Raw genomic sequence first — 19,885 nt, 5'->3', positions numbered from 1 at the left:
CCACTTGCTTTGAAAAGACATTAACATTCAAATCCTTACAAGTTCATCTGATGATAAATTCTAAGGTCAATTTTTATTTCTACAAAAAAAGGCAGTCAAAACAATATAAAACACATGTAAAGGATATTATTGAGTGAGCTTCAAGTGGAGCTTGACTCTGCAAAGGCTGTGAGTCCAGAGGGAGGGGGAAGGCCGTCTTGTTCCTGGGCTGGCCGGCTGCTCCGAAGAAAGGGGCCAGCAGGGCGCCAGCAACCCCAGACTGGTGCTGGCTACAGCCGAGTCCTGCCAACTCCAGCCAATTCCAACCCCGCAAAGGGTCAAACTGCCAAGGGAGGGTCGCAGTGGGGCTGCGCTGCACTGAGGAGCTGGGAGAGGGAGCTCCATGGCACATTCAGATGGAGCTCGGTGACAGGTGAGCGTGGAATTTCACATGGACATTCTGGCTTTGGCGTTGTTGCCTGCACTGACACATCTTCTACAATGGTTGCAGGGAGGAGTGTCAACCTTTGGCTTCAGGAGCCTCTCTGGCGAGAAATTCCTCACACAAGTGCCAGCTCACACAAGTGCCAGCATCTTCTGGTGGGTGGGCCCTCCCCTGGGGTCACCATAGACATGGGTTACCCCAATCAGGCCAGGCCAAAGTTCAATCACGCACACAGACATCAGGGTTTGCCCATTTAATCAACGTTATTGTGGTAACACCAGCTGGATTTTTACATAAGAACTGGGCCTCCCTTTTCACGGAATTTTTTTTTGGGGGGTGATGAGGAGGAGGTGGTGGGGTGGTGACTGGTCGTTTGCTTGTTTTTAAATTTTTTTTAAAGGATGTTATAAATTGGAGCCAGGAGAATTTGAACCAACTCCCACACAGGGCAGTGCAACGTGGGAGTAGAGAAGCCACCAGAATCACCAGGAGTGGTCTCTTCTCTTTGCGGAGGAGACGGGCCTGGGTCTGGGGAAATGAATGAGTGAAAAATAGACCGAATGCAAGAAGGTGGGAGTTGCAGGGGCAGGGGAAGAAAGGGAACTGCAACCTTTTTTTCTTTTTTCCTTTTTTTTTTCTTAACCTTAAGGGCTAAATGTAAATTGAAAATTTTGGATCAATTTGGACAAGAAAAGAAATACCATTCTTTTAAAGTAGATTGAAGCAGTGATTTTTAAAACAAAGAAAGCAGAACTAGAACATCTTAAATTTTTAATCCTTTCTTTACAGGTTACCTAGACCACTTTTGATTAAGAAAACTGTAGAAAGTTAGTAACTGCCACAAGCAAACGCCAGGCGGCGGAACGTGTCAATTTTCCACAGAGTCCTGCTTTGCCGGGTGTCTGAATGCGCTGCTCGGGATCTCCGCTCACACTCGCTGGAATCAGTCGCGGCAGAGTTTAGTCCACAGGTCGCTTCTCCCCGTATTTCTTTGTAAACTCTTCAGCGTTCTTACAGAATTTTTTACGGTCCTTAGAGTATTCTTCAGCTAGGTCAGCCCGAAGTGGGTGCTCGGGCTGGGGGTCGTTCACCAGTGCTATGAGGGACTGGATTACTGCCAAGAAAAGGACCAGGCACCGCTGGTTAGAACAGTCTCAGAAAGGGCAAAACTTTGACTGCAACACTGATTTACATCGATGTGCTTTTATGAGAAAGCAGCCTCCCGTTTATCCAAAATTCTAACCACCAGGGCGCAACCCATCTTTTCTCTGTAGCTGGGAGAAGGTGCTGAGCCACAAGCAGCTAATACATCAGCAGTTAACTGGTCAGATGACACCTCCACCTCTCCAGGAACCTTCCTGAACTGACACCCTGGGGAGCCAGTCACTCTCTCCCTGCTTCTCCCAAACTGCGGAGCTCTCAGGCCTAGCAAGGACACCTCCTCACATGCACATACACATACTCGCACGCACGAGTGGAGCTTCTCCAGGGTAGGGATTGGGTGACGTGTCCCTCACTACAATCAGTTCAGGGGAGTTTCCATAAAAGTGTACTGAAAAAGCATGACAATGAAGGGTGCATGACAGGTCTGCACAGTGTAAATACATAATGAGCCCACCCTGGAAGACCACTAGGAGCTTCTGAAGCAGCTGAGAAAGGTTCACTTGACACCCGAACTGCTGGAAGGCAGGTAACCTTCAGCACTGTTATGCTCTCAATCCCACAGGCAGAAATCACACAGCTCAGGGTGGGTTCCACAATGCTTTCCCAAAGTACAGTAAATCCTAGATGTACTGGAAGGCTAGCCCTGGGATGGAAGGGCCACCAGGGAACAGAAGATGGGAAAGAGAGATCAAGGGGGAAGCACGGAAGGCTCAGGAACCCCAAGCCTCCTCACCTCAGAAGTGGGGTGCATGCAGCCACTTTGCCTTCTCCCACATGCTTCCCCTCACCTCGCCCTGATTAGGACTGGCACCCCCAGAGTTCCATGTTTCTTCCCACTGTCATGTTCCTAGCAAAAAAGGCATCTCTTCTCTGGATTACCGAAGCCATGTATTCCTTTCCTGGGAGCCATGTTCTTCACCCTAGCATTACAAGTTATGAATTACCTGCTACCACTGGCTGGGTCAGGTACAAAGACATAACCAGCCAATAGGTCCACTCTGAGTGGGGGGAACAGCACAAAGTACTCCTGGTCAGGCACCCAAATACCACCTGCCCTCACCTCTGTCTATTAGTGTTACCAAGTGAGACAGGGCAATTGAGGGTTCCTGTGACCATGGTAGGCACAGGCGAGGCCGATAGGGTCCAGGCTGAGTATGGAGGAGGTGGGCAGAAAGGGTGGACTGGGGAGAGCCAGCAGGAATGAAAGGCCTGGAAACAGCTCTGTAGGTTAGGGCAGTTTCTCCCTATCTCCACACCACCCTCAGGGGCAGGCATTATCACCTCCCACCTGTAAATATCTCTTAAGAGAAAGCAGGCCCTGGAAGTATATTTCTATCTGTGTATTTAAGATTTACCCTTTCTATATTTTATTCTTGTGTAACAGCAGAAACAATGATAAAGGTATTTTGTCCCTATTTCCCCAACTTCAACCATTGGTACTCCACTATTTGCTGTGTTTCCACATATAACCTAAGTGACTACTTATCTAATATATTTCTCTAAATCACTTTAAAAAATAAAAATATTTATATTTTATAAAGGAAAAGTAAATGTTAGTACCTCCAATGGAAAACCACTTTCACTCACCATAAACAGAAGGCATGCATCAACAAACATTAAAATAAGCACCTAAGGCTCCCTCCTGTCCAGCCAGGGGAAGCAAGCACACGGACAAACCCTCTTCCTGAGGACATCTTTCACAGCTTCTCCCAGATGCTACCCCAGCTTGCAGGCCAGGCCCTAATTTAGCAAGCTCCCAGATTTCTCCACCCCCATGCTCAGCTGCAAGACTGCTCCATAGACTTCCCCATACTCTTTTCCTGCTCTTGACTTCAGGCTAGAAACTTGAACCACATCTGACTCACTGTGTAAACAGGTGGCTTCCCGTCTTCTTCCATGATCAGAAACAGTTCTGTAGCAGAACTGATGCTTCATTAGCATTTCAGGAACCTCAGAGGGTTCTTGCCTGGATAAGTACTTTGTGGGAGGTACTGATGAGTTTTCAAGTTTTCCTGTTCACCCTCTGTGACGGATACTCAGGCTCTCTGCTGTTCACTAGCTCATCTTTTTTTTTTTTTTTTAATGTATGTTTATTTTTGAGACAGAGAGAGACACAGCATGAGCAGGGAAGGGGCAGAGAGAAAGGGAGACACAGAATGTGAAGCAGGCTCCAGGCTCTGAGCTGTCAGCACAGAGCCCGATGCAGGGCTTGAACTCACGAATTGTGAGATCATGACCTGAGCCGAAGTCGGACGCTTAACTGACTGAGCCACCCAGGCACCCCAACTAGCCCATCTTAATACCTAATCTATTGGTATAAAAACCATTTTGTTAACTATTAAGACTAGTTTTTCTTTTTCTTTTTTAAGTTTATTTATTTATTTTGAGAGAGCAAGCAGGGGAGGGGCAGAATCCCAAGCAGACTCCACACCATCAGCGCAGGACTTGATGCAGGGCTTAAACCCACAGTCTGTGGGATCATAACCTAAGCCAAGATCAAGAGTCGGATGCTTAACCAACTGTGCCACCCAGGCACCCCAAGACTGTTTTTTCAAAAGATGACTAATTTGTAAGATTTCTGTATCTATTTAATTCTTGTCTGGGAACTTGCTTTTGCTTATTTGATCAAGTCAAAATATTTTCCAATTTTTTTACTTGTTCTGATGAGTATTTCATTCTTTCTCTGTTCCTTTGGGTGCATTTCTGGCTCCTTGGCTAAACTGTAATAAAGTCTAGCTGAGCTTAGCTTGCTTTGATAGTAAGGAAACTGACAGCTACAACAGATTTTCAAACTACAACTGTGGCCCCATCCCAGCATTTTTCATACATAAAACAGCGCATTCATTGTATTTTACAAGTGGTCTAGCCCTATTTTTTTTTTTTTAAATCTCTTCCTTGACCCAAATGCTCCTCAGGAGTATTATTTTTCTCCTCCAAAATGTAGGGGCTAAAGAACAAAATCAAATTTTACCTCCCACTCTCAATGTATACAGTCAGAGAATAAAGGCTATAAAATTTCCTTGTTTTTGTTCTTAGTTTCTTTGTAATGGGGAATGTAAACAATATCCATGACATTCCCCCCCCCCTTTTCATGGAGATCCGGGGGCTCCATTCTCAGAGTAAAATGTGAATGGTACATTCCCCCATCCCTAAAGGCTGTCTGATGCAGTAGCCTTCCACAAAATGTACTACAAGATCTAATCTTACACTGTTTATTATATTTATGGAGTCCTCTTTCTAAATTTTATCCACTTGATTTAAGATAATAATGGAGGGGGAACTGAAACATTCAATTAAGGAATTATTTTTCTCTTTATATATTTCTGTCGCTATTGTTTGGTACACACAGAATCCATATTATGCTGGCTTTGTTACAGACTCCAATTTATATGACAAATCTTATTCAACTACCACATTAAGCCCTTGCTCTACTGCTAAGATATCTACTAGAACCAGATACACTGCTATGCAAAACTTTGTTTTCACATTCCTTTTTTCTGGTATTATTATTGTCAAGTTCTACTACCTCTCTGTTTGATACAGTTTTGCTTTGTTTCTTGACTTTTCTCCTGCTACTTTTGCTCAATTTTTTAAAATGTTTATTTATTTTTAGAAGAGACAGGGTGGAAGTGGGGAAGGGGCAGAGAGAGAGAAACACAATCCAAAGCAGGCTCCAGGCTCCGAGCTGTCAGCACAGAGCCCGACACGGAGCTGGAACTCATGAAACTGCGAGTTCATGACCTGAGCTGAAGTCAGACACTTAACCAACTGAACCACTCAGGCACCCCATACTTTTGCTCAATTTTTAATGCTTCTCTACTTTCTAATTAAAAATCAAGGGGCACCTGGGTGGCTCAGCTGTTTGAGCATCCAATTTCGGCTCAGGTTATGATCTCAAGGTTCGTGAGTTCAAGGCCCACGATTCTCTCTCCCTCTCTCTCTGCCCCTCCCCTGCTCATGCTCTCTCTCTCAAAAATATACAAACATTAAAAAAAAATCTTAAAAGTATACAAATTAAGTTGTTTTCAGCAGATAACACAAAACTGTGTAATACCACTACTATTTCATTCCAGAACATATTCATCATTCCAAAAACACCCACTCTTATAAAGAGTCACTTCCTAATCCCCTCATCCCACCCCTGACAAACACTAATCTATGTTCTATCTCTAGATTTGCCTATTCTGGACATTCCAGGTACAGCTGATTCTAGTTTTTTGTTTTCTTGGGTGTTTTGGGGTTTTTGTGTTTTTTTTGGTTTTTTTTTGTTGGTTTTTTTTTTTTTTTTTTTTTTTTTTTTTGGCAGCAGTTATGTACTGTAAAGTTGCTGTGAATGCTGAATTACAGAGATACTCAGCCATGAGTAACCCCAGGGATGACCAGCTACAGAACCATCCAGCTGAACCCAGCCAATCTACAGAATGAGAAATACCAAATTGCTGTTATTTTAAGTCATGAAGTTTTTTTGTTTTTTTGGGTTTTTTTTAATTTTTTTTTAACGTTGATTTATTTTTGAGACAGAGAGAGACAGAGCATGAACAGGGGAGGGGCAGAGAGAGAGGGAGACACAGAAACTGAAATGGGCTCCAGGCTCTGAGCTGTCAGCACAGAGCCCGACGCGGGGCTTGAACTCACGGACCGTGAGATCATGACCTGAGCCGAAGTCGGACGCTTAACCGACCAAGCCACCCAGGCGCCCCAGTCATGAAGTTTTAAGGTGGTTTGTAACATAATAATAGCATAAACATGGAAGCATATCAGCAAGTGCCAGGGACAACATGCCTGATTGTATGTGAGGACAAGCTACAGAACGATTTTCCAGAAAGAAACCCTAACTGTCCCAAATAACAAAATAGCAAGTCTGCCCATCACTTCACACACAACAGTACCCTGTACCAAAATTTTTATCTTAAAAAGCCTGCCGGCAAGGGCGCCTGGGTGGCTCAGTCAGCTGAGCATCCGACTTCGGCTCAGGTCGTGATCTCACAGTTTGTGGGTTCGAGCCCCGCATCAGGCTCTGTGCTGACAGCCTGCTCAGAGCCTGCAGCCTGCTTCAGATTCTGTGTCTCCTTCTCTCTCTCTCTCTGCCCCTCCCCCACTCATGCTGTGTCTCTCTAAAATAAATAAATGTTAAAAAAAAAAAAATTAAAAAAAAAAGCCCACCGGCAAGTACCAAAAGAACGAAAAGCCTATCTCAGGTATCTGACAGGTATCTAATTTAGGGGTGGAGGGGAGCTCAGCATTTTGGCTATGCGCCTACATCTGCCCATCCTGAGCAGCTAGTCTCTGAAGAGGTGTGGAGCACTTTTACTTGTGTTTGTATCTCCTACAAGCCTCAATGCCCCTGGTCCCACTCCATTTCTCAGGTAAGGGAGAAGATCTTATAACTTTGAGGCCTGGCAGTCTGAGCTGTGGTGCAGCCAGGCCTGGAAGGGCTTCCCCTCCCAGGGCATGGTGTTAGATACACACAACTTGGCAAGGGCTCCTGAAGTTGTGTGAGAGGCTGACAAGGCATTCCGGAACAAATGCAGCTACAGCCTTCCAACACAGAGCTAGGAATTTGTATAGAAAAACAAAAACAAAAACCAAGTATGTGCACTTAAGAACTTCATCAGCTTTTATAAACATCACGTTGTCCATGATCGAAAGTCACGTCCACTGGAGATCTCTCTACCCAGACTCAACATTTAGACCCATTCCTTTCTACTACTGAGCTGTGAAAGCCTGATGGACACCTTTCATGATGATTATTTCAAACAAGAGAGGCTCAACTTCCCATGCAAAAGGATTTCAACTCCATCTTCCAGGGGTTCCAATGAAAAATTACTATATCAGTCTGAAAAACCATCTGAGGCCTTCCACCCTCATCCACTCCCTTTAATCTGAAAAGACCGTATAGTGGTTCAGGTGGCTACGCACCAACAATATGAGATTAAAAGTTCAAAAGAAAGTTCTGAAGTTAAGAAATAAAAACTAGACACAGTCCATAACAAAATCTAGATACTTCCAAGGGACAAGAGGAAGGCCAACCATAATAATGAATCAAGTACCTTTCCCAGAAAAATTAGCACATGTATGTTCATACAGAAGTACCTGGACACACGGCCACATTCAATTGCAAGGAATTCCAGGCCCACTAAAACCAACTTTGTGCTTTTATCTGGGCACACAGCCCTTGACCATGCCCCTTCCCCCCAGCACCACCCACTCTGAGCCACTGGCATTGTGCTGCCTGCCAGGTAGCTTTGATTTGCACCCTTCTTTTAGCCTGGCAGGGCCTCTCCAACCTCCCTCCCTCCTTCAAGTCTGAGTTCATGTGCTAACTGCTGTACGAGGTCACCTTAAACACCATTTGCCCTTTCCCACTCAAAGCAGCCCCACAATCCTTCATGAAAACTTCCAGGGACAGTACCTACACCCCCTAACTGCACAGGCAGCAAATGCTGGGCTGGTCTATTTACATGTGTCCCCACTGGTCTGCGAGCACAGGAGGGCCTCCTCAAATACCTGTGCAGGTCAATGGTTTGACTGAGATGTGCCCTGCCCATGAGGAATGACGGGAACCTCAGCAGCACTTGTGCATGCACTGGAGTTGGGTCAGGTAAGATTTCTCTGGAATCTGTGAAACATGGCATTAGAAAGGACTGAGGGGCCCCTGCCCCACAACAGCATCCCCAGAAGAGCACCACCTGAGAAAGACACAAGAAGCATGCCTTACCTTGGTCGGTTTTGGTTGCTGGCTTCCAGTTTTCAGCACTAATTACCGGCAGACAGACCTGCCCCTTTTCATCGATGTTCGGGTGATAGATCTTTGTTTTAAATGTGATCTTCGGTGGTTTGAATGGGTACTCTGCTGGAAAGTTGATTTCGATTCTGAAGGCCCCCTTATCATATGGAGGGTTGTCCTGCAGGGAATGAGAAAAGATCAAAATGAACACGCTACAGTTCAAACACCTGTAGCTGAGACAGGACTGTCCTGTTTACTTGAAAAATTAACTTATTTCAAATAGTATGCCAATTGAAGCCTTGTCACCTTCAGGGCAACCATCAATTGGTGTTTCCGGAGCAGGATGTCCGCAAAGCTGCATAAAGGTCTGCAACTGGCCGTGTGGTCTCTTTCTCTTTGTATCCTTAATAGACTTTGTTTGTTTGAGTAGGTTTAGGTTTACAGCAAAACTGAGAGGGAAGTACAGGTATCCCCCACTTTCCAGAAGTTTGAGTGACGCCACTTTGCTTTCTTGAAAGACCTATGTTAGTACCTGTTTTGCTAGCCAAAAGACAGAAATCTGAAGAGGATTTTCACTTTTACCAAAAAAGGCAAAAAATGAAAATAGCATTCAGCATCTGTTTTGCAGCAATCATTTATAGAGACAGCACTGCACCTGGAACAGCCAGAGTGGTGGCGCCGACAAGTGCCTTCTTCAGGAACTGCACTCAGCATCTGAGGCAAGCTGTCAGAGCTTTGAACTGTATCTGTAATAAACATCTGTGCTTTACCTTGACTTTTGTCTATCTGTTAGCAAGACGTGTCCCTAAGGTATCAGACAAGCCTGAGAGGTTAATTTTGGGGTCTGGAAACACTAACAATTTTTTCCATATAAATTAATAGTAACTAAATGCTTCTTTGCTTTACACCATTTTGGCTTATAAAAGGTTTCCTAGGAATGCTCCAGTTGTGTGTGTTTGTGAGTGTGTGTGTTTTAAGACTTATTTTTAAGTAATCTCTACACCCAACATGGGGCTTGAACTCACAACCTTGAGGTCAAGGGTTGCATGCTCCACCAAATGAGCCAGCTGGGTGCCCCAGAATGCTCCCCTGATAGCAGGGGAAAGCTGTACCAAATTCCTATATGTCCCCTCCTCCACTATCAACATCCCCCATAGAGTGGTTACAATCAATGAACCTACACTGACAGTTCATTGTTACCCATAGTCCAGTTATACTAAGGTTCATTCTTGGTATGCATTTTGTTGGTTTGGTATGGTATCATACATTATAGGTGGAATCATTCAGATTAGCATATTTCATTTAGTTATATTCATTTAAGGTTTTGCCATGTTTTTTCATGGCATGATAGCTCATTCTTCTTAGCACTAAATATTTTGTTTTCTGGATTTATCACCACTTATTCCATTCATCCACTGAGGGACATCTTGGTTGCTTCCAAGTTTAGCAATTATGAATAAAGGTGCTATACACACCTGTGTGTCAGTTTTTGTGTGGATATGCATTCCTAACTCCTTTGGGTAAACACTGAGCAGCATGATTCCTAGATTGTAGGTTAAGACTATTTTTAGTTTTGTTAAAAAGCACCAACTGTCAGGGTGCCTGGGTGGCTCAGTAGGTTCAGCAACCAACTCTTGATTTTGGCTCAGGTCATGGGATGGAGTCTTCCAGCAGGCTCCGTGCTGGGCATGGAGCCTGCTTGAGATATATTCTCATTCTCTCATTCTCTCTCTCTCCCTCCCTCCCTCCCTCCCTCCCCCTCTGCCCACTTGTGCTCTCATTCTCTGTCTCTCACAAACTAAACATTTACATTTTTTTAATGGTTATTTACTTTTGAGAGAGAGAGAGAGAGAGACAAAGCATGAGTGGGGGAGGGGCAGAGAGAGAGGGAGACACAGAATCTGAAGCAGGTTCCAGGCTCTGAGCTTTCTGCACAGAGCCTGACACCGGGCTTGAACCCACGAACCTTGAGTGAGATCATGACCTGAACCAAAGTTGGACACTTAACTGACTTAACCACCCAGGTGCCTCCAAACTAAACATTTAAAAAAAATCACCAACTGGGTTGCCTGAGTGGCTCAGTCGGTTAAGCATCCAACTTTGGCTTAGGTCATGATCCTGAGGTTTGTGGGTTTGAGCCACGTATCAGGCTCTGTGCTGATAGCTCAGAGCCTGGAGCCTGCTTCAGATTCTGTGTCTCCCTCTCTCTCAGCCTCTCTCCTACTCACACTTTCTTTTTCAAAAAAAAATAAATAAATAAATAAACATTAAAAAAACAATCACCAACTGTCTTCCAAAGCGGCTGCACTATTTTATATTCCCACCAGCAACAAATGAAAGTTCCTCACCAAGACATCCTCCCCAGCATTTGTTAGTGTTAGTGTTTTAGACTTTTGCCATTCTAATAGGTGTGTATGGTATCATGTTACTTTAGTTTGCAATTCCCTAATGACAATATGATGTTGACTATCTTTTCATATGCTGATTGTCATCTATATATCTTCTTTGGTGAGGTATCTATTCAGATTTTTTGCCCATTTGAAAATCAGACTCTTATTATAGAGTTTTAACAATTTTTTGTATATTTTCGGATAGCAGCACTTTATCAGATATGTCTTTTGCAAATATATTTTTTGAAAATATGAACAGTCACACACAATATGAACATATAACAACCCAACCAAGACCACACTGAGTGCTAACGGTTCAAAGAGGTGGCGGAACTCCAGCTGAACTCTGGGGAACAGAGCTTGCCCCTAGTTGCTATCCACACATGGCCAGAACCATGCCCCACATCCTTGTCCCTAGGACAGCTCAAAGATCTAGACTTCAGGGCCTGGATGCCCTGATGGGCCCAGGAGCCTCTGAGAGATGCCCCAAGAAAAAGAGCCCCAGATTCTTCCCACCCTCCCTCTACCTCCAGGGTTGAGCAAACCCTTCATCTACTGCCTTTCCCCAATACTCTGGCTCTCCTGTGTGCCATCCAGGTGTGCCATGTCACACCCAACCCAAAGAAAGCTAAGCTTCACAGAGCGCCCAGGAATGCTATTGGCAGCCCCCCCCCCCCTTCCTCTTCAAGCCCCAAACCATCTGGGCATCCTCCAGCAAAACATGGCTCCTCTGCTGGGAAGCAAGGCTGGCTTGCACCACGTCTCTACACTGCCCTGTGTTCTAATCCTGCCCAAGGAAGGGAGGCATGGGGCAGGGGCTTTGGAGGACAGGTAAAGTTGGGGAAGGCTGAGGGGCGAGAGAAGACTTCCCGACAGATAGGACTAAAGACTATGATGGTGGGGTCTGGAAGGGGCAGTCTGGGGAAGACAAGAGGCTGGGAGCAGACAGTGTGGCCGAGGGGTTACACAGGGTCTTCCTAAGGAAAGCCTGGGGCCACGTTTAGGGCTCCGAACTCCCCCTGAACAGCGGGATATACTCTCAGATTAACCTGTGGGGAAGCTTGTAAGGAAGTTGGAGACTCAGGGTCAGGAGTGGAGATGCTAACTAACAGTCTGGGTCGTATGCCTGTGTGAGGAGACTGACCTGCACACACCTGGGAAAGGATGTTAGGAGAAGACACGATTGGGAAATCATTTTTATCCCAACAAATCCTTCCCTAATCCCTTCTTCATGAACACAGATTTTTATAGAACACTGTCCAGAAGTTAAAGTGGTAGCAGACCCCTCCCAGACCTTGCCCTGTCTGCCCACCCCGACTCACTACCTAGGACAGACAGCTCAACTCACTGTTACAAATATACAAATTTGTACAAATTACAAATGGAAGGAACTCAGAGAATACTGCTTTTGTTTTTTAGGAGAGATTTAAATTTTCTAAGTAAAAATCATGTTCGCTTATACTGCTTGAGCAAAGTGAAAAGAGCTTTCCTTTATAACTTTTGTTTGGCTTGTGATTTCTGCCAGATTTATTCATTCACTGCCCCAGACTAGTCACCAGCCTTGTGCCTTGCCTTGTGCTGGGCACCGTGCTAGGAGCTGAGAGGCAAGAGATAGCTGGTCCCAGTTAGCAGTATTAACCTCGGTTCTACCTCCTCCTTGCTGGATAAGCCTGGGACATTCTTGAACATCTGTAAAATGGGAGTATAACAGCAGCCTGCACTGATGATGAAGTATGAGCACATACAGTCCAATGAGCCTGGCACCTGGCAAAAAGCTCAAGAAAAGCAGCTCTCTTGCTACCAGAAGCAGGACAGGCTGAGCCTCTCACCACAATCCAGGGAGTGTGGCTAAGCTCACCTTAACTTCTCTGAGACTCTGTCCTTGTCTGGAGCTCTGCGGAGGACCAAAGGAGTGGCTCGAATGTGTGCTGACACACAGACTGTCCACCGGTCCCAGGGACTTTTGCTGAAGGTGTGCAAAAATTAAAACACAGAAGAAGCATATACCTTCCGGATAAAGGCCTAAAGCCCCACAACTTTTGACATTTCAGACCTAAACTTATTATGCATGACCCTGACCAATGTTTTTCTGTCATTCCCACCTTTATGTATGCCTTGCATTCCCTTCAGCTCACATTGCTGTGTCAAGGAAAGTGTTTTTTTTGTTTTGTTTTTTTTTTGTTTTTAATGTTTATTTATTTTTGAGACAGAGGGAGACACAGCATGAGCAAGGAAGGGGCAGAGAGAGAGAGGGAGACACAGAATGTGAAGCAGGCTCCAGGCTGAGCTGTCAGCACAGAGCCCGACGCGGGGCTCGAACTCACGAACCGTGAGATCATGACCTGAGCCAAAGTCGGACACTTAACCGACTCAGCCACCCAGGCGCCCCAAGGAAAGTTTTTAGATGTAAAATTAATTTCTTCTGATAATTTTTTTCTTCTGATAATTTTAACATGTCATAAATTACTGCACAGATTTTAAATTTTACTCTCTCTCCTGAAGACGCTATAAGTGACAAGCCAAACATGTATCCACTCTCCCTTTACATAAGTATATTTTATCAACAGTATGGTTGAGAAAAAAGGAAAAAGAAAAATAACTTTGGTATCGCTTTCATGCTAAGAATCCCCTTTTCTGGGTCATCTGGATGGCTCAGTCAGTTGAGCGTTCAACTTTAGCTGAGGTCATGATCTTGGGGGCTCTGCGCTGACAGTGCGGAGCCTGCTTAGGAATTCATTCATTCGTTCATTTTCTCTCTCTCTCTCTCTCTCTCTTCTCTGCCCCTCCCCCACTCATGCTCCCTCTCTGTCTCGAAATAAACAAACTTAAAAAAAAAAATCCCCTTTTCTGCATTTGCTTCTAGTCATTACACACATGCATGTAAATAAGATTTGACCACTCTTTACCAAAGACTTACTACATGCTAGCTGTTTTTCTGTCTTATCTCCAATTCACTTCCCCCAACAGCACCCTCAGGCAGATGCTGTCATCACCCACATCTGGAAACTTAACAAGTGAGGTGGAAGTTGAGTAATCAGCCTAAGACCCTAAACTCACCCTTCCTCTCCTGTAACACAACTTGCTGCATGTGCAGGCATACCTCATGTGATGGCATACCCCATCCTCGTCACCTCTGTGGGGCCTGCGGGCAAGAGGCACTGATGAGAATGTGCTGATGCTCATGTGGCTTGCTGTATCATGAGTCACGAATTGTTCTCTGTCCCTGTACAAGAAGTCTTTTGTCTCCTGCCAGCGTCCAATAAGCCGTGGCAGGCTACCTTGTTAGCTTGCAAGTAGGGCAAAAACTTCAGATCCTTCACAGTTCTCGACACTAACTTTGCAAGGCACAAAGTCATTCTGTGGCAACTAAGACCAAGAGGAAGCTCCTCCACACATGGCATCAGACCATCTGGGGCTGTTTACCCATGTGTCCTACTCCTAACCCTGTGGCCAAACCTAATCTTTCCTTTCCAGGGCAACCCTTCAAGAATCTCAAGACCCCATTGCACGTCTTCCCTTTCTTGAATGTTGACCCTGATTCCTTCAGTTTCCCCACAGAAGTCACAGTTTGTGTCACTGCTGTGACTGCGTTCTCTGTGATGCAGTAAGGACACCACACAGCTCTCTGGCAGCCACAGAGGAAGTCAGTCCAATCCTCCCGCTCCCTGACGTACGTGGACTGCTGCCACATGGTGTGTCCCCACAGCATGTACACAGCTAACTGTCTGACACCACATGCAGGACTCATGGCTGACTTGATGCGAACAGGTGGATCCTGGTTTAGAGCTAACGAACATGCTGTCCCTTCTTCACTCCAGGATGAACTAAAGGCTCTGTGTATCGCATCCACTTCTGTCCATTTTGGTGACGACCCCTCAGTCGCATCCCATCCTTTCCCCATGCCTCACCCAGCAAGTTAACAAAGCCTGAAATTCACAATGATGCCAAGCCCACACCTGACCTGCTGGCTACCCGCCCCCCAGAGTTGAGCCGTGCTGTTGAAGGGGAGCTTTCTATGCTCTCATGTCTTCAGGGTCTACTCTAGAATCTTGTCAATTGGGGCTCCTGGGTGGCTCAGTTAAGCGTCCATCTTTGGCTCAAGTCATGATCTCATGGTTCATGGGTTGGAGCCCTACATTGGGCTCTATGCTGACAGCTCAGAGCCTGGAGCTTGGTTCGGATTCTGTGTGTCCCCCAACCCACCCACAATCTCTGTCCCTCCCCTGCTCATCCTCTCTCTTTCTCTCTCTCAAGAATAAATAATCATTAAAAAAATTTTTTAGAGTCTTCTCAAAAGCTGAGATAAGCTCATGGGTCTTCTGAACACAGACAATGTCTTTTTACCCTTTGTAAACTGTCAAGTATTTATTCTTTTGTAGCTATTCTGAAAATAAGCTTCCTGATTGCCTGAATCACAAAATCTGCTCAATTAGTAGGCTGATTTTGCACTAACGTTGCTTTCTGAATGAGTTATTTGTACCATTTCCAACAATTTGGTTCACAGGGTTTTTCACACTATAGTTGTCAATGAAGACCCCACACTACAGAATTCCATCATACTGAAAGTATTAGTGGAAGTAATCTTAGAACTGGTTTTCCAATCTCTCATGACCAAACTACCCTATGAATTATATCTAAATTTAAAAATCATGCTCAGTGGGGCACCTGGGTGGCTCAGTCAGTTAAGCATCCAACTTTGGCTCAGGTCATGGTATCGCCGTCTGTGAGTTCGAGCCCTGCGTCGGGCTCTGTGCTGACAGCTCGGAGCCTGGAGCCTGCTTCAGATTCTGTGTCTCCTTCTCTCTCTGCCCCCCCCCCCCACTCTCACTCTGTCTCTCTCCCTCTCTCAAAAATAAATAAACATTAAAAAAAAATTTTTTGGGGGGCGCCTGGGTGGCCCAGTCGGTTGAGCATCCGACTTCAGCTCGGGTCACGATCTCACGGTCCATGGGTTTGGGCCCCACGTTGGGCTCTGGGCTGATGGCCCAGAGCCTGGAGCCTGCTTCCGATTCTGTGTCTCCCTCTCTCTCTGCTCCTCCCCCGTTCATGCTCTGTCTCTCTCTGTCTCAAAAATAAATAAAAGTTAAAAAAAAAATTTTTTTTTAATTTTTTTAATGTTTTAAAAATCACAATATCCATGAACTGAATTCAATAAGGAATATTCTCTCCTCTGAACTCGTATGTACTTCTCACAACACAATCCACTACCCCCAGGAATGAAGTAGCCTTATTGTTATTCTTCATAGAAATATAACAAAAGCAACAACAACAACAAAGTATTAAACATTCCATCCCCCAGGTAATAGCTGTTAGTCGCTGCTGCATGGCCCTGCTATGTTCTCTATGCATATGTAGCATAAACAAAGACATTTTATTCTGGACATCTATACGTATATATTTTTTAATTTTTTTAATGTTTATTTTTGAGAGAGAGGGCTAGCGAGCAGGGGAGGGGCAGAGACGGAGGGAGAGAAAGATTCCCAAGCAGGCTCTGCATTGTCAGCATGGAGCCCGATGTGGGGATTGATCTCACAAACCGTGACATCATGACCTGGGCTGAAAGCAAGAGCCAGACACTTAACTGACTGTGCCACCCAGGCATCCCATCTATACATATTTCTTATAAGTAGTTATAAAACTGGAGTCATACTGTCTATATAATCTTTCATAACTTCTGTTCATGTTGCTATCTATACATTGTCTTCCACTCTGCAATCCAGATGTTTCCCATTTCTGTCACGCCAGAACACCTTGCAGGTGGAGCCACACTCAATGTTACAGAGACCATGGAGGGCAGTGCCCCAGGTGGCTTCTGTCCACAAAGCCTGTGCCTGGTTTGGACAAGAGCTCAACAGTTCCCACCAACATGGAAGGATGCTCTTCTCCCTAAGAATATCCCCAGTGCAATCTGAGGTTGGTGGCAAAATTATTTTTTATGTATGGCTCTGGGTCAGAAACCAGGGCTCCCCTCATTTGGTTTCAACCATTACAGCTACAGAAAAGCAGAAGGAAGAAGCTCCAGGACAATCAACAGGAAAGCGGAGAAGAGCAGAAAACACAAACCAAGGCTGGGCCCTGAGACAGGCAGGACTTGGCTCCTCCTCAGTCCCGAAGGGCAATGTAGAAAAAAGGAAGGTATCTGGAGGGTGAGGATTTCCGGTGAAGTGGGCTATAAAGTGAATAAGGATCCAGAAAGGAAGGTGAGAGATTACAACTACAAATGTAGCAACAAAAAGGTAAAAGAAGGAAACCAAAGCTTCACACACGCTCCTGGAGGCCAGGGTGGAGCTGAGGGAAATCTTCCTTCTTCCTTGACAAAAAATAACCTAACACTAAAGGAGCTTTTATATTGTGCCTGGGAGAGTGCCAAATACTTTTAATCAAAACACCACACCAATCACCAGAGGGCAACAGGAAAAAAAAGGAAGGAAAGGGTGCTTATGTCACAGACATCCGAACACCCTACTAGCTTCAGAAAGTAGGTTTTGTTGTAAGTGGGGAAAAAACGTTTTTTAATTGAAGCAAAATTCACGTAACACACAATTAACTATTTTGGCACATACAATTCAGTAGTATTTAGTGAATTCATAATGTTGTGCAACCACCTCTAATTTTAAGACTTTCTTTGCCCTCACTCTGTATCCGTTAAGTAACAAATGGAAAATCGAGGCAATGAAACTTTGTTCAATTTATTACATTTTTTTTTTAATTTTTTTTTCAACGTTTTTTATTTATTTTTGGGACAGAGAGAGACAGAGCATGAACGGGGGAGGGGCAGAGAGAGAGGGAGACACAGAATCGGAAACAGGCTCCAGGCTCCGAGACATCAGCCCAGAGCCCGACGCGGGGCTCAAACTCACGGACCGCGAGATCGTGACCTGGCTGAAGTCTGACCTGGCTGAAGTCAGACGCTCAACTGACTGCGCCACCCAGGCGCCCCGAATTTATTACATTTTTGCTTCAGTAGAGGCTGAGGGGGCTTGGCCAGAGGTGGCTAACTTCTCCCAGGAGGGAGAGGAGACAAGCTCAAGGTTGAAGGAGGGACCCTCAGGCGGAGGCAGGCAAGCCAAGAACACACACTGCTTTCTACAATCTGGCCCTAAAGTTGTTAAAATAATGTTCAATACTAACAGAGACAGAAATCCGCGTTTGTTGTAGAAAATGTGGGATGTGGGCAGGCAGAGGAGAAAACAAGCTCCTCTAGTCTAGCCTCCCTGACAGAGGACTGGGGCCAGAACCTTAGTAGATGGCATTCCTGCCCCTTCTTTTAGGTGAAGGCACATGAGGCTCTCTCTCACATGCTGGGGAACTGTGCGCACAGTGCCATAACACCTTTATTTACTTTACAGGCTGCCACCAACATTACCCTCATCACCCATGTACACTTATCTCCTTGATCTTTCTAATGGCTGCAGCATATTCTGCTGTCTGGATATACCACAATTTCTTTACTGCTACCCCCCACTGCAGGGCGTGAACTCCGTTTCATTTGTAAAGACGATACCAATAGTATCACGAGTACCTGTGGGAGCAAGCATTAAAGACCCTACATTTTTTTTTTAATTAAAAAACAAAGCTACTATGTATTCCCAAGGCATCATTGGCCAGTGCCCCTTCTTCACCACAGGAAAAAGCACGGGAGGCAAGGTTGTAGGGAGCCATGAGGATATGGTAGCAGCACTCACTCTGGGAAGCCACAAGATCAGTGATGTTCTCATATAAGAAGCCTGGGTTTATCTAAAACAGAGGGAAGTGGTGGCAAGGAAGCCTTGTTCTGGTGGGCTCCTCACAGCACTCTGATAGCTGCTGCATTTTGATCACCTGTCTTCTCCATTAGTCCAGGAGATGCCTGAGAGCAGGGACCCAAGGCCTCAAATATTTGCTAAACTCAGATTGTCTTCTCGATTATAAAATCATCAATGCCAGTGTTTATGTTATTCTTTTGAATATGGCCAGGAATGGGTCAGCTCTCAGAATAATGGTTTAACACACCTGAAATACAATGACCCCAGAAGTCAGAACCAGCCTGGAGCTTATACACAGAAGAGAAAACATTTCTACAACTCTGGATATCCTAGGCACCAGTCACAGCTTAGAGTTGCTAATAAAGTAGGAAGTATGAGAATCTCACAGTCAATCTAGGTGGTAGGGAGTCAATTCTAGGTCATTCACATGGAAATAACACAAGCTCTTATTAGAAAGGAAAATCTGATTATTGCCGCTTTTTTTTAAAAACCAAAGCTAGGGGTGCCTAGGTGGCTCAGTCTAGCTGAGTGTCTGACATCGGCTAAGGTCATAATCTCACGGTTCGAGTTTGAGCCCTGCATCAGGCTTGCTGCTGTTAACGTGGGGCCCACGTTGGATCCTCTGTCCCCTACTCTCTCTGCCCCTCCCCACTCACACGTTTACATTCTCTCTCAAAAATAAACATTTAAAAAAAAAGCTAATTACAACTGAATTAAAAAAAAAAAAAAAAAGCAGGCCCAAATAACCCAATTCTAAGAATGGGCAAGGTAGGGGCTCAGTTGGTTAAGTGTCTGACTTCAGCTCAGGTCACGATCTCACTGTTCATTAATTCAAGCCCCACGTCGGGCTCTGTGCTGACAGCTCAGAGCCTGGAGCCTGCTTTGGATTCTGTATCTCCCTGTCTCTCTGCCCCTCACCCACTCACGCTCTGTCTCTGTCTCTCTCAAAAATAAATAAACATTAAAAAAAAATGGGCAAGGTAACACGAACAGACATTTCTCCAAAAGATACATATAAATGGCCAACAAGCACAGGAAAAGATGTTTCAAATTATTAGCCAACAGGGAAATGCAAATCAAAACCATAATGGGATACCACTCTGTACCCACTAGGATGGCTGTAATTGAAAGGACAGACAATATCAAACGTTGGCAAGGATATGGAGGAATTAGAACCCTTACACACTGCTGGTAGGAATGTAAATGATACAGCCACTGTGTTAACAGTCTGGCAATTCCTCAAATGGTTAAACATAAAGTTACCATATGACCCAGCAATTCCACTCCTATGTAAATACCCAAAAGAAATGAAAACACACGTCCACCTAAAAACCTGTACATGAATGTTCACAGCAGCATTATTCATAACAGCCAAAAAGTGGAAACGATCCAAATGTCCATCACCTGATGAATGGGTAAATAAACCATGCTATAT

The 19,885-nt window shown here is 45.0% G+C and overlaps 1 protein-coding gene across 3 annotated transcripts in view; it reads right to left on the bottom strand.

Annotated features, from left to right (window-relative positions):
- Nucleotides 1–19,885, bottom strand: part of UBE2L3 (ubiquitin conjugating enzyme E2 L3) — a 76,076-nt gene that overhangs the window by 12,765 nt on the left and 43,426 nt on the right. For 2 of the 3 annotated variants that reach the window (XM_042963120.1, XM_042963119.1), the window contains exon 4: nucleotides 8,307–8,493. In XM_042963120.1, coding sequence (XP_042819054.1) covers nucleotides 8,307–8,493 — 187 coding nt within the window. Of the gene's footprint in view, nucleotides 1–48; nucleotides 1,539–8,306; nucleotides 8,494–19,885 lie in introns of those variants that run through there. The other variant, XM_015541558.2, reaches the window with a different exon arrangement.

Source organism: Panthera tigris, chromosome D3 (assembly GCF_018350195.1).
Source record: "Panthera tigris isolate Pti1 chromosome D3, P.tigris_Pti1_mat1.1, whole genome shotgun sequence".
Classification (NCBI taxonomy): Eukaryota; Metazoa; Chordata; class Mammalia; order Carnivora; family Felidae; genus Panthera; species Panthera tigris.
This window is presented reverse-complemented; position numbering and strand designations above follow the sequence as displayed.